At 48.6% G+C, this 26317-nt stretch overlaps 1 protein-coding gene across 7 annotated transcripts in view; it reads right to left on the reverse strand.

Moving 5' to 3' along the window:
* LOC114623602 (stimulated by retinoic acid gene 6 protein-like) overlaps positions 1-19112 on the reverse strand; it is a 39305-nt gene extending 20193 nt beyond the window's left edge. Inside the window, exons 1-8 of one of the 7 annotated variants that reach the window (XM_028770284.1) lie at positions 18968-19112; positions 9882-9957; positions 8315-8415; positions 4782-4912; positions 3496-3616; positions 2432-2477; positions 454-582; positions 43-113 (exon numbers count right to left, since the gene is read on the reverse strand). In XM_028770284.1, the coding sequence (XP_028626117.1) occupies positions 43-113; positions 454-582; positions 2432-2477; positions 3496-3616; positions 4782-4912; positions 8315-8415; positions 9882-9957; positions 18968-18987 (695 nt within the window). In that variant the 5' untranslated portion in view covers positions 18988-19112. Of the gene's footprint in view, positions 1-42; positions 114-453; positions 583-2431; positions 2478-3495; positions 3617-4781; positions 4913-8314; positions 8416-8849; positions 9046-9871; positions 9958-18967 lie in introns of those variants that run through there. The other 6 variants (XM_028770288.1, XM_028770287.1, XM_028770283.1 and 3 more) reach the window with 6 other exon arrangements.
* Between the last annotated feature and the right edge of the window lie 7205 nt (positions 19113-26317).

Raw genomic sequence — 26317 nt, forward strand, 5'->3', positions numbered from 1 at the left:
CTGGTACAAACTGCAGGGGAGAAGGGGCAGAAGAGCACTTACTGTGGGCGGGGCTTCCTCAAGAGCTGCTTCACGTGTTCTGCCTGGTGGGCCTCCAGCATCGACTTTTCTTCCTGTGAGGAAGGAGGGGATGTGCAGGCTCACAGATGCTTGCTAGGTTTGGTTCCTTACTGGGTCATCGACATGAAGGCCAGGATTTGGAATCAAGCTTACTGGTCCCAGCACCGGTTATGCCTAGGAGCCGGCTTCAACTTTGTCAGGCTTCTGCGGTCCACAAAGACCAGAGATCTGGTCCTTTAGGCCAGAGACCTGGTCCTTTTCAACTCTCCTAGCCCAGGTTGAGCCAGCCCCCGCTCCAAGAAGCTTGTCTCCCTTGCCAGAGAGGCTGTGCAAGAAAGCATGTGAGACCCCGTTCTCCCGGCTGCTCTGAAGAAATTAGCGTTCAGAACTCACTGTCTGAGGCGCCAGGCCCAGGTGGATAGGCAGAGCCTTAAGGAACATGTGCAGGAAACGACCCAGCAGGAAGCCCAGGCACAACAGTGAGGGCCAGTAGAAAATGAGGGTCTCAAACCTCCCGAGAAACTACAACAGAAACAGAGATGGGGTCAGGGAATTAGTAGGCTGTAGTGAAGTAATGCCAGAATACTACTATGAAGATGGGACGGGGCTCTGCCTGCCCCACGGATCCACCTTCTCTAAACAACTAAAACAGGAACCAATCCTTGCTCTATATGGTCAGCCAATCTCTGACACGACACGCCCCCTTAATGGTTGACCAATCCTGCTCGCCTCCCCTACATGGTCAGCCAATCTCTGTTCCCTTCCCTACATGATCAGCCAATGTCTGCTCCCACTACATGGTCAGAAGGAAAACTGGATTTGGAGTCCAGTAACCCTGGATGAAAAATTCTGAGCCCTTTTATTTATGAAAACAGCGTTTTGGTTTTATTTTGCTCTGTTTTGTTTGTTTGTTTTAATCTAGTGAAAATAGTGAATATCCCTTTGGGGACGTGTGAGAGACTGGGAAGCGGGTGGATAGACGGATGGGAAGAGGAGGTTGGGTTGGGGAAAGGAAGAAATAGAAAGACCGAGAGGGATGAAAAGAAGGAGGGAGGGGAGGGAGGGATAAAAGAAGCAGGAGGAGACAGAGCGTAAGGAGGAAGGACCTATAATACCACAAGGGTGGGAGTTGGGTGGTAGAAAGTTTAACAGGCTTCTCAAGGGAGTGCTCACAGTTTTTCTTTGTTTTTATTTATTTATTTTTGAAATTCCTAGTTTTACTGCTTTCAGACCAACGCTAGTGGGACTCAGCTTTCACAGTGTGCTGGCTGATTTCTTGTTTTGTTACATTCTGGAGGCCTTGTTCCCCCAGGGAAATTGGGGCTTGATGCTAACAATGATGTAAGGGGACATGACAGAGAGGCCCTGAGATGGAGGTACCACCATTTCCTTTCACCTCTCACACCTTTCTGGCTCACCTTGACCACGACCAGCATTTTGGTGTTTCTCCCCCACGTCTGGGAAGGGCTGGTAAGGCCTGAGTTCTGGGCCCAGATAACCTCCCGACACCCTCAAACCTTCCTGGGAACCCCTCTAAGTGTATCATGACACCTGAAAGACCCTGAGAAGGAAGGACAGGCAAGGAACAAGCAACTTGCTGACAGCACAGGCCTGTACTCGGGGAAACCTGCAGAGAGGAGGCCTATGCAAGTATCAGGACCTGCTGCTGCCTACAAGCTGGGGCATTTACATGGCAGAAGGGGCAGGGATGAGGGAAAGAGGTTGAAAAACTTTTGGCTTTGGCCCCAAGTTGGCCATTGTTAGGGGTGGTCAGTTAAAGAGTGTCTATTGTTAAAGGGAGTCCATTACTGGGGTCCTGAAAGCAAGAATCTAGAGAAATAAATTCATTTACTGCAACCCCTGAAATTTTCACAGTTCAACCAAATGGAGCTTGTACAGAATGGCATGGACCTAGCTAACAATATCCTCTTCGTTTTGCTCCTTTTCTGGGTTTGGAGACCAAGCCTCCAACTTTCAATAGCTCTGAGAAGAGCAGTGAATGGCTGGTCCTGCTGGAAAGGCTTCACCTATCTAATGATCTGGTTTTACAGCAGGAGAAGCTGGGGCTAACTGGAGTGGGTAGAAAGTTGCCCTGACAACGGCCAGCCCCTGCCTCAGCCCCCAGTTCTGCTCATTCCTGGGACTTACTTGGCAACGTTGACATAGTTTCCTCACCTGTAAAATAAGTTTGATGACCAAGCAGTGCATCGAGTGAAAGATGCTACACAAACAGAAGCAGGGTGAGCAATACCTGCTCCCCTCCCCTACAGGTGGGAACACTGAAGTCTAAAGAATGCTCCTCTGAGCTCACAGCTCCTGGTGGGCCTGAGGTGGTGACTGGACACCCTGAGCAAGGTCAGCAAGGACTTACCTGCCCATGGGGACACTGTGAGATCCGAAGAACAGTAACCACAAACCTGCAGAACAGAAGCAGGGTAGGATTGGCTTCTGTCCCAATGCAACCCAGAGCAATCTGGGGAACACAGCCCAGATGCTGCCTGTCACCCCCCAGAAGGACTGTATCTGTCCCTTCCTGATTGGGTCCCTCCTTGTGCCTAGCAGAACACTACCTTTTCTGAGTCTGCCTTGATGGGGACACATCTCAGAGTCCTTTTGGACAAAAGAGGAATATGCAGATGTTCCTCTAGCATTCAAGGAGGCAGAAGTCCAGGGTTAGCAAGTGATTTGTCCAAGCCACTCACAGATACATAGAGCCAGGGCAAGGTCTCAGGTCTCCTGACTGTGACTGAGGCTCTTGCGGAGTGTGGGAGTAGGTGGGTGGATGGGGGAGGGGGTCCTGGACTAGGCTTCAGGGACTCAGGAGTGAAACTGTTCCAAGGCAGGTTACTCCACTGGCAGACGATCCCTGGTGCCAGCTCTGCATAAGTGTGCAGTGCTGAAGCCATTTAACCTGAGCCAAACACCCTCCCAGGTGAAGGGAAGATGCCCCGCACACGGAATAGGAACACAGAGGCACGGGGGCAGAGTCCACGAGGATCATAAAGGACGGCTGTTGAGTGTGTAAATAATGGAATGTAGGAAACCATGGGACTGAGAGTATGCCTGGACATGCTTAGGGACTGGAGGAGGAGGAAGCCAGGTCCAGGTGGCCCTGAATGCCAGAGATATGACAACTTTTTCTATGAGAAACCATAGGCATGGAGCGCTTAACTCCTCTATGGGGACCCTTGTCAGTTTCCAGAAGTGTATTTTCCTTAATTCCTGGCTTCTAGGAATATTCTAACCATGGGCAACCTCTCAGGAGGCACACAGCATCCTGGACAGATGTTTGGAAGCTTCAGAAGTATCCCCAAGAAGAAGTCATAATGGGACATTGAGCAAAGTCACCTCTGCCCACACTGGAGCCCACCCCTGTCCTCCTGCCTAGAGTTCAGCCATGGCCAATACAGCAGAAGACAAGCAGAGTCATCTTACCACGTCAGGGAGTAGCCGAAGCCCAGGATGGAGCTGACCAGCTGGAACTCTGAGGATAGGCAGGCAAAGAAGGGGAAGTAGGAGAGGCCAACTTCTATGCCCCCAATGAGAAGCACAAAGGCTGCAAGAGACAAGGCCAAGATGCTGTGGGCTCCTCTGCTCTCTACTCAGAGGTGACCAGGAGAGCTGTGGTATTCTGTTCTGAGCTCAAGCCAGAGCCTTAGGACCCAAAGAGCTGACTGGAAGAGCTCTAGACCATGAAAGGGAAATGCAGCAATGTCCTTTATTAAACATTCCTGCTCCCCTTTCCATGACAAGTGACAGCTGACCATGAAGATGAAGACTTTATACCTGAGGAGCTCACAGTATGGCAGGCACAGACTGACCAGCCAGCAAACCAAAATGGCACCCAAATGTATCACAGAGGCTCACACAGGCATGTTGTGTGTACTGGAGAGTACTCTAGGGAAGGTGATAGTCACATTGCTCCAGCAATGCACACCATAGAGAACTCTCTATAGAAGCAATGGTCACATGGGTCCCAGCACTGGCTAGCTCTGAGATGGGTTGACAGCTTCTAAGAAAGGCTTAGTCATCCAAGCTGACCTTTATGCTGTGCCAGCATCGAGCTGTTCCTGTGCTAGGCACTGCATGGCAGAAATGGCCAGGGTTCTTGCTTTGAATATTGACAGTTCAGTGGGCAGGAAAGTGGTCTGAAACGAGCTGTGACAAAGGCACAGTCATCCCACCACAGGGACACAGACAAGGAAACCAATGACACTCTGTCTCCAGGAGGCAAAGAATGGAGCAGCCTCCCTGGAGGTGTTGATTTGCCCCAGCAGTGCACTATGAAGAGTTTGTACAGTGGAGAGATGATTTCAGGACTTTTCGGGAGTTCATCAAACCTTTTGATCAGAGTAGTTCCTTTCCATGAACACAGAGCCTGGGGAGAGAGGCCTCCAGCCAATGGGCAAGAAAGGGTCATTCCTCAAGGAGCCCCAGAAATTGCTGCTGTCAGAAAACAGTAGGCTCAGGAGACTGGCTGAGGAGGATGAGGAAGGCTGTACTTCCAGTGCCTGTGCTATGTCTGTCTAAAGCACCTCTGAGTCTAACTGCAGGGAAGCTCCCAGGCAGGCGTAGGCTACTAAGAATTGACCCTGGGCAAGTGACAGGCTGAGAAGAATGTGGCCACTCACATTCTTTTACCCCTCCAGACAATCCCTATGGCCTCTAAGAGCAAGTATGTCCAGGAGACATTCCCAGGATGTGTAAGGCAGCCCTGGTACCTTGGGCCCACTGCGGAACCTTCAGGGGCTGGTAGCCTTCTGAGAACAAGAACATGACCTTATTGGCTGTGGCCCCAAAGGCCACTCCATAGGACCATCGGTTACTAAAAGTCCCCACGAAGTCCAGAGGCCTGCAGACAACAGAAATGGTGTGTGAGTCTCCAGGTCATCTCTAAAGTAGCCATACCGCCTGTTGAGAGTGAAGGATTGTGGGAGAGTGAGCTGCTCATTGCAACCACAGTCTGGAGCTAAGCATAGATTCTGAGCTTTGAAGTGAGGAAGATGTAGTCCTCCCTATAGAAGTTCTCCAAATCTAGTAGGGACTCGACAAGGTCTGGATATCATTGGCTAAGCTAGTACCACATAACTGTGGGAATTAAAACTACTCCACCTCAAACTATGTCACTTTAGCATATGGAGTATTTTGAATTAAAGACACTCAGGGGAAATGACAGTTAAAACACAATATGGAGCTGGAGAGATGGTTCAGTGCTTAAAAGCACTGGTTGCTCTTCTAGAGGACCCTGGTTTCATTTCCAACACCTATGTGATGGCTCGCAACCATCTATAACCCCAGTCCTAGATTATGCAAAGCCCTGTTCAAGCCTCTGTGGGCATTGCACGCACATGGCCTGCAGACATACACACAGGAAGAACACCCATACATATAAAAGAAAAATGAAGGTTAAAAAGAAAAACGTTAGGAAAAAAATACCCAGAGACAATGAGGATCCAGAGAGCAGGCTCAGCAGTTGGAAGTGTGTACCATACTTGTGGAAATCCTGAGTGTGATTTCTAGCATCCGTGTCAAGGGGCTCACAACTGTCTGTTAACTCTAGGACCAGGGAGATCTGATATCTCTGGATTCTGAGGGCATCTGCACTCGGGTAGGAGCGTGTGTGTGTGTGTGTGTGTGTGTGTGTGTGTGTGTATGTGTATGTGTTTGAGTGTGCTCAACTTTCACTGCATCTTTGAATTTTCATGTCCTTATGGGGCCCCTGTGCTTGTAAAAGTCACATTAAGTAAATTTAAGTTTTTATGTTCCTGCCAGTTTGTCTTCTGTCAATTTAATTCTCTTGCCATTTTGGTTGTGAGTATAACCTTTAACGGTTGAGCCATCTTTGCAGCCCTCAGTTTAATGCTCAAGTCCAACTGAAGAATCCTATGAGGACATGGTGAAATTTTCACTCCCTAACATGATTGTGCTTTCCTGCCATGGCTGGCAGTTTGGATGCACCAGGCCAGTGTCTGGTTGTGTCTTTTTTTCATTGGGACCCTCAGGCTGTGAGCCAGTAAATTGTTAGAGTCACTCCAAGTCAAGATCGGAGTGGATGCTACAGAAAAGCCAGAATCATGGAGCAGCAAGAGCCCAAGTCAGGTGGCCAAAAGGAACAAGGCACAGTGGCTCAGAGTTGCCCGAGGGAGTGAGGGGCAGAAAAAGACAAACTTAGTCTCCTTAGAAGTTTCTTCTCCATTCTCAGGAAATAAGCTGGTTACTGTGAATACTTTGTAATTTTCATTTTAAATTTTCCTTCTTTTTGTTTCTTGTGGTTTAATGTGGGTAGATATTGTTTCTCCTAAGCAAAAGTTTCACCTAGCTCATGGTATGCAAATGTGGGAAGGGCTCTCCAACCAGAAGGTTCTCTTGGAGTAGGCTTTAGTCAGAACTTGGAGCTGGGAATACTCAGGCACACCTGTAATCCTAGCACTTGGAAGGTACAGACAGGAAAATCAGGAGTTCAAGGTCATCCTTGGCTTCCTAGTGAATGTGAGGCTAGTGCGAGTAACAGGATATCCTGCCACAAGGAGAGAAAAATACAGTGCACTCTGGTGGCATGAGAGCTGGTCACTACAAATCAGAGTCCTTATGACTCCTTCTGCCTCCCTGTGAGCTCGGCCTCAGAAGCCGTCTTCATCTCCACCACAGAAGGCTCCCTCAACTGTTCCCTCAGCGTCAAGTTCATGTTCTTGTTTCAGTACACTGCCCTCCATGTCATCGCATGCTTAGGAAACTATAAACTCTGCTGGGCCGGGCCTACAGGACCTCTGACAGAACTCAAGCTCAGTACAGGTTTGCAGAGATGCAATTTGTCCAACTGAATCCCATCAAGACTCAACCATGGTACTTAAGGTGTGTGTGAGACTCGGTTTCTCCATACTCAAAACAGAGATCAAAGCCTCCTGCTTTGCTTATCAGAGTCATTGTGGGCAGCAAATGAAGCTGGATAATGCTGTACATGTGTCTCTGCATGTGCATGCGTGCGCGCACACATACATACACACACACATACATACACACACACACACATACACACACACAAGGGGTATGTTAGTTACTTTTCTGTTGCTGTGATAAAAGAAATAGGCTCATGCGTTTAAACATCTGATCCCTAATAGGCACTGTTTGGGAAGGTGATGGAACCTTTTAGGGTAAGAGTCTTGTAGGAGGAAGTATGTCACTAGAGGTGGCCTTTGAAGTTGTATGTCTTGGGCCCCGTTTCCTGTTTCCTCCCTCCCTCCCTCCCTCCCTCCCTCCCTCCCTCCCTCTTCTGTCTCCCGAACCCCTCTCCTTCTTGTGCATAGATGAAATGATCAGGAATATATGGCCTGCTTCATGCTCCTGGTGCCATGCCTTCCACTCCCCAGTGTTTTGCATTCCTTCTGGAACTATAAGTCTAAATAAAACTCTCTTCCCAGTTTGCTTTTTGTTAGGGAGAAGGAGGAGGATTCATGAGACAGAATAATTAAAACTCAAGGGGAAAAAATGTGCTAAGGGGTACCACGATGCAGAATGGCATAACTAGGAAGACTCCGGAAGCTGGGCAGGATCTCACACATGCTTCATGGTGCCATCACAACCAGAGCAGTGGCTGCTTTTGGTCACTGGGAGTCTTTTGCCTCTTGTTTCCTGGGGTGGCCACAGTCCCCTCAGTGGGAAGGCATTATGGTTTGGATGTAAAATGTTTCCCATTGTCTCATGTGTTTGAAGAGTTGGTTCCCAGTCATTAGTGTTGTTTGGAAGGTTATGGACCCTGAGAGAAGGTTCTAGATGGCAGAAGTACAGCAGTAAGAGTGGGCCTTTGAAGGTTATAGCCTAGTGTTGCTTCCTGTCTGTCCTCTGCTCCCTGATCTGGCCACCATATGAGGAGCTCTGCCACACACTGCTGCTGCCACAAACCAAGCTGTTCCAGCCGCTACACCTTCATCATCGTGATGGATCGTACTACCCTAAACTGTGAGCCAAAATAAGCCTCTACTCCTTTAAGTTGCCTCTGTCTCATGGCTTGTCATAGCAATGAAGGAATCACTTTCATGGAGGGCCCTATCCATGGCTGTCTCGGTCTCTTTGAGAAGTGTCTTCCTACCTGGGCATCCCTGGGTGCTGATGGTGGCAGTGGCTTCTCAGAGCATTGTTTAGGGAATACGTACAGTGGGAGAAGACTGGATCCTCAGAGCTACCTGGCCCTGCACTTTGTGTTGAGCCCAATCACAGGGTATGCCAAGCTTCAAGAAATGACCTTGAGTCAACTTACACGATGATTCCAAAGTGGTTCCCCAAGAGGTAGGAGGTGTCATCTCTTTGTCTCCGATGCGCTCGTCTTTGGAGGAAAGACAAGACCAAAATGATGAAGAGCTGTAAGGAGAGAACAGTGTGTCAGGGGACCTAGTCACCCTCAGGGTGGCCTCAGTGTCCCCACAGAAAAGAATGTGTGGGCAAGCAGAGAGCTTGCATCTGTGACAGCTGGTACTCCATGTCCCTCAGAGCTATCAGAGGGTTCTGCTCTGACCCTTCCTCTGTGTGGCCCTGCATAGATAGAGGCTTGAATCCAATTTCCACACACACATCCTCCCTGAACCTTGGTTTCTGTCTTTTGAAAGGCAGCCATGCCTGTCAGATTTCAAATCTTTCTTCCCTTCGATTCTGTTGGGTTTGGTCATGTTCCTAATTTTATTAGAAATGTCTTGAGGATTGTCTGTGTGTGCTCTATTGCCTTGTCTCTGCTGGCCCTTCAGACCCTGTCGTTGCACTGCAGGGGCTATGACATCACCAGCAGCCATCTTACCTACCACCCAAGGTAATAACAACTCCAGCCTGATCTGCCGGCAGTTCTCCTTCTCCTTACTCCCTCTTCCCTGGGCTTCGTCCACCATGAGTTCTTGTTCCCCCATTCTTCTCCAGGCCCTGGCTGGGTCATTCTCTCCCTGGCTTCTGGATAGAGAGTTCCTGCGGCTCCATCCAAGCCCTGCCTTTCCCGGTCCCTGACCTCCTCCCTAGAGAAAACATTTAATGACACAAAACATTCACAAGCTTTTGCCTTTAGCCCTGACCCTGCTCACCCAGTAGCTCCAGATCTGTTAAGCTACCCAGCTGGCATTTCTGTTAAAAGCTTCTCAAATTCAGTATGTTTTTCATGAAACTCATGCTTTTCCTGTTGCCCCATTCCTTCATCCACCCCAACCTGACCTCTCTTCCCCCTTCCTGGGGATTACCTACCTCTAAGGTCTTGTACATGCTGGGAAAGTGCTTTACCACGGAGCTACATGTCTTGCCCTCTTTTAGACTTTTTTATTTTAAGACAGGGTCTAATGTCTTATTAAGTTGTTCAGAAGAATCTTGGACTCAAACCCAGTTCAAGGGCATCCAAGAGTTCCAGACATGCATGTGGTACATAGACATGTCTGGAATGCATGCAGACAAAACATCGACAAGTATATTCATGAATTTAAAAATTTAAAGGCAAAAATCAAAAGGGAATTCCCCCCCCCCCGAGAAACAATACCCGAGATTGCCTCTGGGCTCCACATTCGTGCACAGGTGTGTTCATGCACACCTGTACACACATCCACAAAAAAAGTCCCATATCACTAGCTCTAGAACCCAAAATGCTTTGCATCTTTTGTATGTGTGCTTGGATGCACACTGTAAGAAACTGAGTAGGGTTCTGGAAGGAGAACTGTCAGCTCTCTCCCCTGTGTGACGCAGGCCTGCCCAAAAGCTGTGTGGTGGAGCATCCCAAATCCCCTCCCTCACTCCCTGACCCTTCCCTCACTGCTCCTGACTCAGTGCCTCCTCCCCTGGGCTCCCCTACCTTTACTTACTGATGGGATGAGAGAGTAATGGAGGAAGACCTCCCCGTCCACTGAGTTGTCACAGGTGATATTTAACTGCCTGGTCCTGAAAAATAGCCACCAGTCACATCATTCACGTCAGTAGTCACAGGACAGCACTGACTGCAGCCTGGAGTAGTCCTCTCAGTAGTCAACTTCCCTCAACTTCCTTACTTGCATTCCCAAGAATGCGGCCTGCTCACTCACGCTCTTCCTACATGAGTGCTCCCCTTCATCATCGCTCTGCCGATCCCTGGAGTTGGCACTAAGACCCCTATCCATACCGGGATGACAAGGTTGTGGGCAGATTTGGGTTTTGTGGGGAGTTCTTTTTACAGAACATTACAGAAATGCCTGCCTTTTTCCGTGTTCTAAGGAAAACTAATGACCATGAAAACCCTTAACTAGAGTTCTTCCCATTTTCCCAGCGCCCCGGAAGGGCCTGTGCAGGGAGGAGAGCGAGACTGAAGTCAGTCTGTGGACCTGGGTTTTCACAGCCAAGGTCAGGAACACCACTGAAGTGCTGGGGCAGGAGGAGGAGCAGGGAGGGGAGCAGAGGGAGCAGGGGAGCAGGGGAGCAGGGGGGGGGGGGGGGGGGGGGGGGGGGGGCAGGGGGGCAGGGGGGCAGGGGAGCAGGGGAGCAGGGGAGCAGGGGAGCAGGGGAGCAGGAGGAGAGCCATTAGAGCACACACTGCAGATGTCCTCAGGACAAAGCTGGTGGGATCTCAAGTCAGAAACACAGGGACGCTTTTCCTAACAAGGGATCCCCCCTTTCCTAGGCTCCATCACACCTTGTTCCTGCAACCCTGACACAGCACCAGCATGGCCCGCTCTATCACTTCTCTGATCTCTGCTCTTGCCATTCTTGAGTCCAGTACAGACAGACAGCCATCTCCTCGCTTCATCTCACAGCCAGTGACTCCTGTTCCCTCAGAGGTCTTGGGGAGAGCAACCCTCAGGGGAGACCAGAAACACGCACATACACCCTCTGGAAAATCCTAGCAGCCTGTGCTTGTGTCTCACCACAGATCTGAAACATCCAGAAAATATCATGGAGTGGGGCTCAAGTGGTGAGAAGTAAGGCAGGCGTGCAGTTATACTTTGGCTCTTAAGAACATTAAGAGAGGTCTGGAGAGATGGCTCAGCAGTTAAGAGCAATGACTGCTCTCCCAGAGGCCCTGAGTTCAATTCCCACAACTGCTTGGTGGCTCACAGTCATCTGTAATGGGATCTGATGCCCTCTTTTTATGTGTCTGAGGACAGCTAAAGTGCACTCACATACATTAAATAAAATAATCTTTAAAAAATATCAGTCTCTCCATCCCATACAAAACCTTACATGGTAGGGGCAAAGAAGGCAGGGAGGCAGGGAGGGAAGAAGCCATACTTGAAAACAAAAAGGGGATTGTCAGAGAGCTGAGAGGTCGAAGAGAAAAGACCAATAGCCAGCAGCACCATAGACAGTAGGACCTCATGGAACAAGCTTCATACCCACACAAGAAGCACAAACAGGTCCAGTGAGATGCTCAGCTGGTAAAGGGGCTTGCCACCAAGCCTGACAACCTAAGTTCAATCCCCAGGGTCCACATGGTGAAAGAAGAGAATGAACTCCTGCAAGTTATCCTCTGACCTCCACACACATGTTCTCAATGACATGTGCGCGCGCACACACACACACACACACACACACACACACACCCACGCCCAGTTATGCTACTCCCAGCCTTGACTATCTATTTGCATCTGTAGGAGTATGATGCATGGGTCACAGAGAGAAGGGAAATGGCCAGATCAGGAGAAGCACTTGGAGGGAGCCTGGAGCCTCACAGGCTGAAGGGCCCCAGCTAGTAGGACACTCTTCGCTTCCCACTGAAAACTAGCCCTTGGTATCAGTTACAGCCAGGCTCGTGGCACAGGCTGCACATACAACTCTCAAGAACACACAAACACTCATTCAAGACACAGGACACTGCAGGAAAAACTGCCCCAAGGAAGCCAGGGGCTTGGTAAACATTGGATTTACTCCCTCGCCCCTGAGGGTGTGGAGGGAACACCGGTCCTCTCTGCAGTGAACACTAGGGGGAGAGCTCTCCAAGGAAAATCAGAGGAAGAGGACAGGCAAGGGATTGGCAGAACACACTGCTATCCCTCAGCCCCGGGGATTTGAATATGTAAATATTTATTTTAAATATATAAATACCAAATGCTTTCACACGTAATATTCCATTTAATAATGTAGTCAATGCATATGTATAAATACAAGAACTGAAAATTATTTTCCATTATAAATATGCTCTCAGGTAATAAAATTTTCCATTATAAAAATTATCAGGTAATAAAAAGGAACCCATGAAGAAGGGTTTAAAAGCAACAGGAACAGAAGAACCGGCAATTGTGCTCAATAGCCAGGTAAATACCTTGAAATTGGTTGTTTGAACTTTGTGGGATGTCTGAGCCGGCATCAACTTAAGCACCAAATGACATCCAAATGGAGGACAGAAAGGACTAAAAACTCCACACTCTGCAGCTTAAGAGTAAAAATGAATTTCTACCTGAGCGTAGTCATGATTCAGTGGCAGATCACCAGAAGGGATGGCAGAACACAGGCCACCACAGTAAACAGTTACATGAAAGAAAAATAAATCACTTCAACGATGACCAGGAAGAAAGAGAAAGAAAATAAAGTCAATATAAAAAAAGACGCCACAAGACTAGCGGTGTCTAAAGACTGGTAGCTAAGCTGCTAGTATCGGGGTGGGGGGAGTAAAAATACTTAAAATTCAAAATTGGCAAGTGACCTGGTGTTTCTTTTTAAATTTTATTTATTTATTTATTTATTTATTTATTTATTTATTTATTTAATGTAGATGGGTGCTTCGCCTGCACGTATGTAAGTGCACTGTATGCCTGTCTGGTGCCAGCAGAGGCCAGAAGAGGGTGTCAGGTTCTCTGGAACTGGAGTTGAAAGATTTCAAGTCACCATGTGGGGTGCTGGGAATTGAACTTGGGTCCTCTGAAAGAGCAGCCAGTGCTTTTAACTGCTGAGCCATCTCTCCTCCTGAGCCTCCTGGGCTTTCATTCCTTAAAAGAAGGGCCACAGGTGTGTTCACCAGTGTGGAGCCTCCCTGGGTACCCAAACGGCAGGAAGTGACAGAGCCCGTGAGGATGCAGAGAGATAGTAATGCTTAAAGAGTTGGTGGGATAAAAACTATAGCCACTGAGACAAACAGGATAGAGCTGGGCATGGAGGCTCAATCCTCTACTCAGGAGGATCTCTGTGAGTTAGAGGCTAGCCTGATCTATATAGTGAGTTCTCAACCAGCTGGGGCTACATAGTAAGACACTATCTAAAAATAAACAAGCTGACTAAGCATGGAGCTGCCACACTCAGCCATACCATTCCTGGGTGTGTGCATCTAAAGGAAAGAAAATATGTTTGTTCCCATGTTCTCTGTAGAACTATTTGCAGCAGCTAAGATATGGAATCAACTGAGGTGACCATTAATGGATAAAAAAAAATGTGGTACGCACATGCGATGGGATATTACTCAGTTACTTACTCGGAATGTTTTTTCATTTGCAACAACAGGAACGAGTCTGCAACTATCAGGTTGAGTGAAATAAGGCAGACAGACAGCAAATACACTTTACAAACTGGCCCCACAGAAGTCTGGAGGCTGGAAAGGATGGGGAGCAGAGGAAGAGAGGCATGGAATGCAGCCATAGAAGAGGGGTGAGGTCTAGTGTTACAAAGTACAGAAAGGCGGGCACACTCAGTACTAACATGTTGGATGCTTCCAGATAGCTAGAAGGGAGGATTGAGCCTGCTCCTAATACAAAGAACTGATCAGTGTTTGAGATGACTACTGGCTCACTCTGGCTCACTCTGGCTCACTACTGGCCAGCTCTGGTCACTACACAGAGTTTGAGAGTGGAGGATGTGTCACATGACACCCACAAACATTTGCTGCTATTGCATGTCAGCTGAAAAGCTCAAATCAAAACCAATAATCTGGTACAGTATGCGCCTGCAGGAGGATTGGAAACTCAAGGCTGTCCTTGAATACAGGGCAACCTGGGTTACATAAGGCTGGAAATATTTTTTTAAACTAAAAATAAAAACCCTTATACTCAGCTAGTACTGGAATGAAAGGAGATGTCACCTGACATTTTAGACTGGGAGCCCCTGGGAGGAGCAGTCGGAGGTGCAGAGGGCTAAGAGGAGATTGTATCTTCTTCACCTACATTTACTGGGATCACACTGCAAACAGCATGAGGACTCTGAGCACTGCTTGCTTATCTGCCCAAACCCTCTCTGATGCAGTCCTTCCACCTCTGGGAATTGTACTTCCAGGAAGCACAGGGATGGTGGAGAAGCACATAGAGATGTGAACTAGAATCCAGACTCTCCCTGTGTCTCTGTGTCTCACTCTGTCTCTGTCTCTGTCTCTCAGTCTCTGTTTCTCTGTATCTGCCCTCTCTCTCCCTCCATCCCCCTTCCTTTCTCATCCCCCCCCCAACCATGTCCTAATTCATAATTTAACCTTTTGCTGGTTAGGTAGCATTAGCCTCTTTTTAAAATAAGGAATGTGACCTGGGATGGGTGTCAGTTCCTGGTTGACGGCTCCTCCTTGTCCCAGCCAGAGCACAGCAGCTTTCTTTCCTCTGATTCTTCCAGACTCTAGCTGGAGCCTGGCACAGATGGGCCTGGGATGGCCACTGACTCCCAGAACCTCCTTCTAGAGGTTGGCATCCAGAGAGAGGTGTGATCAGGGCAGCCACAGAGTTCAGGAGCATTTCAGGTCCGGTTCAGTTTGCTAGTCCCATGGACAGCAAAAAGAATGGCTGGCCCCTGGTCCAGTGCAGAGGAGGGTCACGGGAGAGGGACCAGACGCATGCAGTGTGTTTGCACAGGGCTTGGTGCCACATGGTGCTGGGGAATCTGCTTTATGGGGACTCCCACAAATCCACCAACTCTGGCCTTGGAGAGTTGAGGTGGACACAGATGTTGCCAAGGTTGGCTTGGGCCTGGTCAGCTGTCACTATGAGGAACACTGCACGGCAATTGTTAAATATCAATGTCAAAAATTAAATATACACAAATGAAAGAAGTTACGTCAAAGGCAAAAGTAATAAGGACTGTACACGGCTCAGTCCTGGAGAGTGTGCCCCATCTGTAGCATGGCCTCTGCCCTCCTCCATCCTCCGCTACTGCGTGTCCTATCTCAACACTCGGGAAGCCAAGCCCATATAAGGCTTGTTTTAGATTTATGTGTGGTTTTTTTGGCGGGGGGAGGGGTGGTGACATTGAGACAGTTTCACTCTATAGCCTGGGCTAGCCTCTAACTTGAGGTTCACTTTCAAGCTCTGGGCTCCCCTTTTTCAGTTCCTCCTCTGCTATGGTCAGCTCTGAATATAAAAAGAGTTTCTCCAGCTGGGCATTTACACCTCTGTAATCAAAGCACTAAAGAGAACTGAGGGGCAGAGCGAAGATTGCTGGGAGTTTGAGACCAACCTAGGCTGGATTTTGCATCTGATGCTAGTCAGGGAGACAGAGTGAGAGTGTCTTTAAAGATTGAAGGGAAACACAGGAGGAAGAGAAGAAGGAGGAAATGGAGGAGGAGGGGGGAGGGAGGGAGAAGAGAAAGAGAAGGAAGGAGAGGAGGAGGAAAGTTAGTAGTTAGTTAGCTAGTTAGTTAGCTAGCTAGTTTGTTAATTTTATATTTGGAGAGCTGAAGGGGATTCCAGAGGCTGAGCAGCTTCCCCAGACCCCAGAGCACCTCACCAACTCTCCTGGTGCCCCTCCTCCCAGGATCAGCCCTCTGGTCCCTCCTCTCCTCTGCCAATGAGTCACTGTCACAGGGCTACAATGTCAGGGCTCTGCCCCGGGCCCCTTGCCATACGCTGGATTGCATGCATTGATTGCAGTCCCTCACTTTGTTAACCAATAGCCAGGATGGCTGCCCTGGCTCTCTCTGGCCTCATGATCAGCCCAGCAGTGTGGCCCAGGGCAGGACACTCCTGCTTAGATGTCCCAGCTGCCCCCTTGAACTGCCAGCCTCTTCTATCAAAGAAACCACACAAGGAGAACAATCCTGTGACACCCCAGTTCTGCTGCGGTTGCTGGGATCCTGGAGCTCAGAGACCCTCTGCTCTCAGCTGGTCACTGGGGAGCAACCCCTAAGACTCAGGAGAGATTCCAGGGGCACACCCATGCGCATTCCGCTTCCACTCTGCTTCTCCCTGGCCCCTTCTCTTCTGTGTGTGCAGATATCATCTGTTCCTTGTTTCCATCTCTCTACTTGTTATACTTCCTGGCCGGGTGTGGCCAGCTCCTGGTTGCTGCCTTTCCTTGGGGAGCATGTGTGGCTGTTTTCATGTGTATCTGAAAAGCTCAGAGCAGCCATCATGAAAAAATAAAATAGACAACTAAAGAAGAAAGGGGTCTGTTTCTACTCCCTACCACTCTTTGTTTAAAAGTTTATTTTATCAGGGGCAGAGAGAGAGATGGCTCATAGGTAAGAGCTCTGGCTGCTTTTGGAGAGGATCTGGGTTTGGTTCCCAGCATGCACATGGACACTCACGACCATTTGTAACTCCAGTTCCAAGGGATCTGATATTCTCTCCATGGGCACAGAGCATAGATGTGGTGCACAGACATACATGTAGGTAAAACACCCATACAGATGAAAGGAAATGGGGGGAGGGGAGAAGATTATAAAATATTTTATGGTTTATTTGTGTGTGTGTGTGTACATATGTGTAGGTGCCCAAGGAGGCTGTAAGAGAATTTAGAACCCCTGGGGCTGGAGTTACAGATAGATATGAGACACTAGACATGGGTGCTAGGAACCAAACCTAGGTCCTGTACAAGAGAGGAATCTGCTCTTAACCCCTGAGCTGTCTCTCCAGGCCTTCCCCACCATCCACCCCACACAGCAATGCTGACCTTCCTTCATGCTCTCCCACCAAATGGGAGCAACAGCAAAGAGGATCTCTCACCTCATGCTGGGCTCCTTCCTCCCTAGCCCCTTCCACAGCCCCACAGTGTATTTCTGAAAAGCCAAGGAAAAGCCCAAAGTGGCCCTGGGTAGCAGAGCTGACAGTCAACATGTCTAAACATGTCCAAATGGAGAACGTATTCACATACTTGGATGTAGAGATTCTGAGGGAGTTTTGTGGTCCTTGGAAGAGAAATGACCCGAGTTCTATGCTTGGGAAAACAAAGACTTGAGCAATGTGCTCAGGCCTGAGCCTCCCTGTGAGAAGAGCCCAATCAGCCAGGCCACAGCCAGGGAGGGGACAGTGCTTGAGGGAGGCTCTTGAGGACAGGGCTGACATTGCAAGAAGATGGGGGTGAGGGAGATACACAACTGGCACAGGGTGAACTGAGTCCCCTGAGCACAGCCACACCAGTTGCCTTCCTCCCGGGGAATGCTTTCTGAGTGTCCCGTGAGCTTAGCCTCTGAAGTCCTCACTACAGGAATGGTGGCTCCATCAGACCACACCACAGATCCAGAGCGACTCTGGCTGTCTCCTCCATCCTGTGGAATCCATTCAGCTCTGTCTATGCCCATAGCCCAGGCAATCATCATTCTCTCTAAGACCATACAGCAGCCTTCTGCCTCATCTCTGACCCATCCTCCATGTGGACCAGAGGGAACTTTCTAGAAACCCACAGCTGAAACCCACAGCTGATAGCATCAGGTCCCTGTCACCTCAGCCTCTCCTGCTCTCTCCTGTCCACAGAGCCCACAGGAGAGAGAGGGACAGGTTCTCCTGGACTCTGAAGCATGCCATTCCCTTCCCACACCCTCCAGAGATTCTCATCCTGCTCCATCTACGTGTCTTCCTTTTCTGGATGACTCTCACCATGCCCTCTTTGTCTCCATGGCTCCCTTCTCTCCTGTCTTCTTTGGGATCCCTTATCATTCTGACCAGATCATGGGACTCCAGAAGGCAGTGGGCCTGTTTTCTGTTCTTGACTCCCATGTTCTCAGATCAGAGTGAGAGTCTCAGTGCCTACCACCTGGGCAGGACTCCCCTGATCCTCCATCCTTCCCATGCCAGTTCCTCTCTGATGCTCTCAAGTTTGTGGGCTCACTCTCTCCTGTCAGAATGGCTGTTCTCAGCAAGATGGCAGATGCTGATGAGGGCAGAAAAGAGGACGGTTGTACATGCTGGGGGTAAACCAGCCTGACCATCGTGGGCGAGGGCATGGAGAGTCCTCAAAAAACTAAAAACGCAACTTCCTCACGGCTCAACATCCCCACAAGTGAAGACACAGGCCGAGGAAATGAAAGCACCGCGTCAAAGAGACAGCTGCACCCCTGCTCAGTGTTCACAACAGCGGACACATGGCATCCACCAGCAGGCCCAACTGCGGGTGAGGAGACAAAGAGAACGTGCTACATCCACAGGATGGAATACTATTTAGCCTCAAATAAAGAAGGGAAAGCCTGGCAACATGGATGAACCCAGAGAGCATTACAGGGAGATGAGCCAGGGACAGAAAGACAAATAGTGCATGACATCACTCATGTAGGGTGACCAGAAAAGGCTGACACATGCAAGTGCAGGGTAGAGCAGAAACTAGTAGGGAAGGAGGAAGGTGGCGAGAGGCTGGCCACCATACAAAGTTACAGTTATGGGGAAAAGCGCAGCTGTTTTGTGTCCCAGAAGGGTGACTAGAATTAACAATTGGCTAAGTAGTTCAAAACTGGGGGGTTGGGACCAGAGAGAGAGAGAGGTGTCTTATCACAAAGAAATGATAAATTTTTGAGATCAGATCAATGTATCATACACATATCAAGACATCAAAGTGTACTCCATAAATTCAGACAATTATATATCGAGAAACCGCAGAGTCAGGATTCAGTTAGGATCCTCTAACTCTTTACCTGGGCTCTGCCCACTCACCGTGGCTCTGCCTGACTGACGCGGAGTAAATCTACCATAGTTCTGCCTTTTCATGCCTGCCTACCTGCACACTAGCCAGTCAGTGCCTTTCTCCCCGTCTCTGTTAATCTCTAACATCAGAAGAGCTGGGAGGAGTGACCTCAGGCTCTGAGGCTCACCTTGTACTGCCGGCAAGCATCTTGCTGAAGGACTACCACTGTGGGTGGCACGCAGTGGATGCTGCAGTCCTGGGGCTCGGGATCTTGGTTATGATGGCTTCCCGTGAGCTCATATTCTCCCCAGTATGATCTGTAGACCCAGACTCAGAGATGAGGCAAACATCCAGTCAAACATTTACTCGGGAGTGAAATCAGGCAGCAGCCCTCTTCCTGGTTTCACAACACTTCCAGCTGCTCTGATTCTTATTCCACAAGCACGGGCTCCATTCTTCTGTTGCCTCCTCCTTGGCCTCCATGATATTCCTTTCACGTCTCCCCTACCCTCCTAAAGCTGTGGTCTTAGGACCACCCCCCACCCCAGCTGTCTGCTGAGGCTTCGCCTGTCAGCTGTGCCTTTGGCTAGCTATAAAAAATTATTATAGTTAATAAACCAGGACTCCAAGCCATAAACCTGGACGGCTGGCTTAGAGGTTCTCCTTGGACACTGGCAGCCAGCCTCTTGCTTGGAGAAATGAGGAGAGATAGGTTTGAGATCGAACCCCAGACACAAGGCAGAGCCTGCTAGCTGCCCATCGAATGAGCTTCATATTCTCTGGGCAGAAAGTAACTGTCACTCGGTAGCTCTTCCCCATTAAGGCCAGACTCCTGCCACCCTGGGATCTAAGAGCAAACACCCAACAAGGATTCTTGTGGGACGGGTGCAGGAGTGCTGGGTGCCCCCTCTGTACAGTGTGCTTAAAAGGACTGAGGGAGCCTGTCACTTCTGCTTTCCCACAGGAGGGGGATCACAAGAGCTAGGGAACACGAGACCTTGAGTCATCATGCTAAGAACATTGGTCTCTACATGCTGTCCCCTCACAGCCTAGCCCTCAGGCGAGAAAATAAAGTCGACTTACTTGTAAGCTGTCAATGACACATGGGCTGGCTTGTCACAGAGCTTACCTGACCCTTTCTAATACTTCCCAGAGCATGAGTACTTTGTCAGCACCTGAAGTCCCAAGTCCCCTATTTTAAGAATAAGGATTCAGGTTAGTCTAATGACTTCCTTAAGGGCCCTGTCTCCAAAGTGGTCACATCTTAAATGCTAGGAGTTCATGCTTTGGCATCCGAGCTTAGAGCCTACCCAGACAGTCTAATCAGCTATAGTGGGAGGGAGGTTGGAACAGGTGTGGACATTGATATCCCAGACAATGGGATCACCCACTTCATCTTTCTACCACAGCCAGAAATAGCCCCACCGACCCCTGCAATGCCTTTTGGCTTGAGCCACATTCATCTGTCATACAGGTGAGTCTTCTGGATGTATGGAACCCTGATGAGTGCTGTGGTTTGAAATCTCGATAGTCAGCTCCCCCATTAAGAAGTCTTGTAAGCAGGTAAGCCGTCAGTCTCCTGCGCCCCCTCTGAAAATGAACTACACCTGAGTTATGGATATTTGACGCTAAAGTGAGCAAAGACAGTGAAGATGTTTAGTAGAGTACCTGACTGTCAATTCCAACCAGCTGAGCATCCAGTCATACCACAGATACTGTTGATCGAGTCCCGGCACTCCTGATGGATCACAGCAATTCAGATGCCTGACCTGATCTGAATCAGCACGATGTTTGAGATACAGATGAGGTTCCACCAACGCTTGGTGTCAAGATGGACTTAAAAGAAATGTAGAAAAGAACACAGGAGGGCCCAGCCCAACTCCGCTCTCTTCTGGATACCTGCAATCAGAGAGGCACAGGAAGTGGCTGCTGCTTCCCTGGAAAGACAGTTCTCTAGTACATGTGCCCAGCTCTTTGATAGGCACTGAGAGCCTGTCTCTTCTGGAGGCTGTCAATGACACACTGCAGGTCCTCCTGGCTCCTGGCCAGGCTGTGTGTGAATGTGTTCCACTTTCAGATGACCGTGACCATACTTCTTACACCCTTAAGAAAACGCCATTGTTGAATTGTCACTGGCCCAGAGCATGATGGGAAGACAGCTACCTAACCACTTAATGCAGAAAATCCAAGGCATTTGTTCCCAGGTGAGTAAAGAGGAGTTTCATGTATGAGGCCTCGGACAAGGCCCCATATCTGAGGGGCTGCCATGAGCCCCTGTGACCCCTTTCTGTCCATGCCCCCTCAGATTTTCTTGCCTTCCTTGAAGATTCTATGTTGAATCCTAACCTAGAAGTTGGCATGTGTCTAAGATATACTCCCACAGTTGATTTCTCTCCAGGATGCCAGCCTCTGGGAGCCTTCGTTAATATTATTTCTTCTATTCAACATACGCTGATTTCTTTTCCCAGCTTTGGGGTACATGAAGGGTCTCTCTGAGTCTGTCCAGGTCATTGATTTATAAAACAAAACAAGCAACAAGAAAGCAAAATCCCTGTATAGAGAAAAGCCCTATGGCCCTCGACTCGAGACCTCTGTGGAAGGGGGCTGCACATGGGCAGAGCCAAGACAGCAATGATGGAATGTACTAGAACCTAGTAGAGAAGTCACTGTCTTTGGTTCCTGTGTTTCTGTGGATGAAGCCACAGAAAGAAACTGGACAGTGTGTCACAATGGCTGCACTTGCTTCCTGAGGGTTAGGAGCTTGTCATGGGACAACTCCCACTCCTTCTATAGAAATACAGCTTAATTATTAAGTTCAGGAACAAAGAACTCTGCTGTCTGGGTCACCTAGTGTGGTCTTATCACTGTGTGGCACTAAGTGTTTTCTGCGGTTGGGAATGATCCTTGACTGAGAATTGCTTTTCTCTCTTTGCACAAATTAATAAATAAAACCAAACCTCACAGCTAGGCATTCCATGACTTTTGATCTGGAAGGAGATGAGCTTTCCAGACTGTTCTGAGAAGGCTTAGCTCTCAAGAAGCCATTGAGTTGGTAGGACCAGAAGTCACTCGAAGGATACTTTCATAATATCAAGAGTGAGAGTCACTTAAATCTAAAGGCATGCAGAGACTGAATAAGAGGCCTGAGCTGGAGGAATCAGAAACCAGGTCTTCCCTAAGAGCCTGTGTGGCGTCTAGGGATGGAGTCTTGATCAGTCTTTACAAAACTCGGTGAACTCTGTCACTGTTGTAGGGGTGAATGTGGGAGGTGATGGGGGAGCAAAGGGGGGAGCCAATTAATACCTTTCTCAGGTGAGTTTTCATACTCAGGACTGGGTTAATTCCTGCCAAATGTGTCCCTGGCTGGGGGCTGTAGCTCAGTTAGTATAGAGCTTACCCAGCATGCACTTGGCCCTAAGTTCCGCCCCCATCACTGCAGAAACAGGATGTGTTGGCTTAGCTCTGTAACCTTAACACCTGGAAGGTAGAAGTGGGAGGGTTAGGAGTTTAAGATCATCCTTGGCTACATAGTAAGATCTAGGACAGCCTGGGCTACATGAGACTCTATCTCAACAATTGGAAAGCAAAGAAAGCCTCTGGCGGTGTGTCTGTCATGCGAGTCCCCTTGCCGTTTTTTCCTTTGGCCATGAGTTGAAACACAGTGGGGCCCTCTCCAGAAGTACAGAAGATGCTGGCAACATGCTCCCACCTTCCCCAGCTGCAGAACTGTGGGACAAAGCTACCCCGTTGGTTATGAATTATAATTATTCTCAGGAAAACTAAGTAACCGGGCATAAGTCTCTTCCTGCCCTGGGCTGCACTTGAGTGAGGTATCAGCAGTTGGATCTGAGCGCTCTTCTGTCTACAGTTGCTTGTTCTGAAGGTGTCGCTGGTCCCCACACTCACCTCAATACTGACAGAAGAGTCACAGCTCTGGGCATCTCTCCTGATCAACTCTGGCTCCTCATCACAGGAAACTAGCATTGAGCCAATGAGAAACAGTCATTCTGGCTTTGTCCACACGGTGGCGCTTTTCCAGGATGCTAATTGCAGAAACTGTAGAAACCCAGCAAAGCATAGGAGGAGGAAAGGTAAATGCGCCTTCCAGTTTCACTCTGAAACACTGCCCAGAAACAACTGAGGCGAGGAAAAGGCTTTTTTTCAGCTCCTCTGTTACAACTCATCACCGAGGGAAGTGCGGACAGGTACTCAAGCAGCAACACTGCGTGCTGGCTTGCTCATTGGCTCACTTAGCTTTCTTATATAACCCAGGACCACTTGCCTAGGGTCTGTGTTGCCCACAGTGGGCTGAACTCTGCTACATCAGTTAATAATCAAGACAACCCCTGCTAGACATGCTCACAGACCAATCCTACCTAGGCATTTCCTCAACTGAGGCAAATGACCAGAGGCTGTGTCTAGGACAGAGAATAATTTGGCTTTTTTTTTTAAAATGGGTCTTCAGTTACCTAGATATTAAAATAATAGCATCTGCCACCACCATCACACAGACCTCTTCTCTAATGCTAGGTGTACACGGGAAACTGATGGATGGCTCCACTGGCATTGTATGGTATGGCCAAGCAGACAGGCCGTCAGAGGTAGAAGTTCACATGGGTGGTTGGCAACACTTTCTCTCTCAAGTAGTAGTGTGTGGTAAAGCATTCTCAGACGTGACTGGGTAGATCTATAGGATGAAGCACCTTTTCTGCTGAATGCTGTTGTGCAGACAATAACATTTGGGGGAATACCAGATGCATGCTGGAAAACAGAGTTAAATTTAAATGCCAACTTTTCAGAGGTGATTAGCCTGGCCAGATTCAAGGCTTTTCTGTAGATAGAACTAACTATTCTCCCAACTGGCAAACTGTAACCAGACCTGCCTGGAGGGATGACATATATAGTTTCTGCACAAGATACTGTTTATTACATATGTCACTGTGTAAAGGTCAGAGATCTTTCTCCAATAGTGGGACATAAAGAGTTTTGTTTTGGTATGGGACAGAGCGCTCCTTAAAGCCCTGCCCCCCCCTTGTGCAGTGTGGTGTCTTAGCACCAAGGCAGTACTCTGCGGTAACAAACCCTTGTGACCTGCCAGGCCTCTCTCCATTTCTCCTCCATCCACTCCCCTACACCAGGCCGTGCCTTGCTCCCTGTGGTCCTCAGGCCTCCTGACTCTGCTTTTAATACCCACTGTTGGGATTCCTGCTTATCCTCCACACACAACCTCCCCAGGAAACAGCTTCTAACACTTAGAGTCACGTGTGGAGTTAACTTCTCCCCAAACTTTCTGTTCTCTTCCTCCCCAATACTTTTCTATTGTAACGCTCATCGGTGGGGCTGGAGAGATGGCTCACCAGTTAAGAGTGCTGCTCTATCAGAGAGCCTAGGTTCAGTTCCCAGCAACTACATGGTGACTCACAGCCATCCATAACTCCAGTTCCAACTCTTTCCTTTGACCTCTGAGTGCAGCAGACACATACAGTACGCATGCATATATGTAGGCAAAATACACATATACATAAAAATAAATTTAAAATAAATTAAATGAAACAACAACAAGACATATTTCTTTAAAAAAAAAAATTCCAGGCATGGTGGTGCATACCCTTAATCCTAGCACTCAGAAGACAGAGGCAGTGGAATCACTGTGAGCTCAAACCTCACCTACTACACAGAGCATCCCAGCCAGTGCTACATAAAGACACTCTGTCTCAAAACAGACAAATATAAAAGTAATACTGATGCCTCCACAGGCCTGGTCAGGAAGGCATCCATCTCCTCACACAGGAATGGTGTTGACTTGAAAGAAGGGTTAAGGCCTGCTCAAAGGAGGCCCTTCCTCACAGGAGGCAGGCTACCTTCTCAGAAAACACTCCAGCTGGCAATGCGGCTTCTCTTCCAGAGATCACTGAGGAAAGCAGCAATGATCTTTCATAGGAGAGGAAGTTCTGGGGCTTCTGCCCCATAATATGGGTCTCTTGTCCCATGAGAGCTGTACTCTGTGTGTCAGGGTCAAGATGAGATATGCCAGTTGTCAAGGGTTTCTGTCCATTCAGGAACCCTGGAGGTTGCTCCAGAGTGGAGGCCCTGTGATCTGAACCAGGGCATGTGGGTGCCATCACCCCTACTGGGCTGTGGCTCACTATGAAGAATGGTCAGAGAGACACACACAGAAAGCGTCTCCTCAGAACCCCCGAGGGCAGCACGCATCATTTCAAACAGAAGTGCCGTGTCTAGGTTAAGTCTGAAGACTGTGTGGGAGAACCAGGCTCTTCGTGGCACTGATTCAAATCCACTTTGGGACATCAGATGCGAGCATCTCCCGTCTGGTAGAGTATGGCTTCAACTGTCTCCTCACAATGCCTTTTCTCAAAGAAATTTCTATGTCAGTAAACAGGTCAATAAAATAGGTTTACAAATAGAACACTTACTGATAATAAATCCGAGAGAAATTTACTTTAAAGCCCTTCTTTGGTAGACATACAGCTTTAACTTTTATTAAGGATTAAAGCAGATTTACACACCACGGATGTGACGTGATTGTCCCATAACAACTGCAAGAGATCTTCCCACCAAGTAACAGAATCAAGATAATCCCTCACAGGTGTGCTCAGAGGTCCGCCTCCCAGGCTGTCTAGATTCAGTCAGGTTGCTACCACCAGTCATCACAGAAACCCACACATCCCGCTGCCTCTTGTGGAGTATCTGATAGTTAAAGGCTCACTTGGCTTCTGCTGTTCTGGGAACCTGGCCAACTGGACTGGCATTTAAGAAGCCACCTTCATGGCAGAATCTCCTATTGTCAAAGGAGATAAAGGAGAGCCACATTTTTAAAAAATGTCTTCCATGTGTGCGTGTGTACACATGTGTATGTGTGCATGTGTGTGTTCATGTGTTTGTGAACACATGTATGTGTGTGCATATCTGCGTTGTGTAAGTGTGTATGTGTATGTATGTGCATGCGAGCATGTATCCTCGTGTGTGCATGTGTGGAGACCAGAGGAAAATGTTGAGCATCCCTCTCCATTGTTCCTTTGAGGCAGGTCCTCTTGCCAAATCTAGAGCTTCCCTTTCTCAGCCAGGCAGCCTATGACCTACAGTAGTCCTGTCCCCTCCACTGGCACTGGGGTTATAAACACACCCAAGACCATGCCTGGCTAGTGTCTGGGTCTTGGGATCTGGACTCAGGTCCTCACGATTGAGCAGTCAGTGCTCTTAACCACTGAGCAATCTCTCCAGTCCTGTGACTCTTTTCTTTTCTTTTCTCTTCTTTCCTTTTGTCTTTTAAATTTTTTATTTATTTTTTTTATGAATTTTTTGAGAATTTTATAGAATTTATTTTGATCATATTCATCACTTCCCTATCCCCACCCCCAAATCTACATGCATCTCCTTCCCTCCTTCCCTACCCTCCCAGTGCTGTGATCTCATAAAAAAAAAAAAAAAACAAAACTCCAATAACTTGAGTTTGTGCTGCCCATATACTCTTGGATGTGTGCGTATCCACTGGAGAATGATCAGCCGATCCGGGACC

The sequence above is a fragment of the Grammomys surdaster genome, unplaced genomic scaffold (genome assembly GCF_004785775.1).
Source record: "Grammomys surdaster isolate TR1022 unplaced genomic scaffold, NIH_TR_1.0 199, whole genome shotgun sequence".
NCBI classification, from domain to species: domain Eukaryota; kingdom Metazoa; phylum Chordata; class Mammalia; order Rodentia; family Muridae; genus Grammomys; species Grammomys surdaster.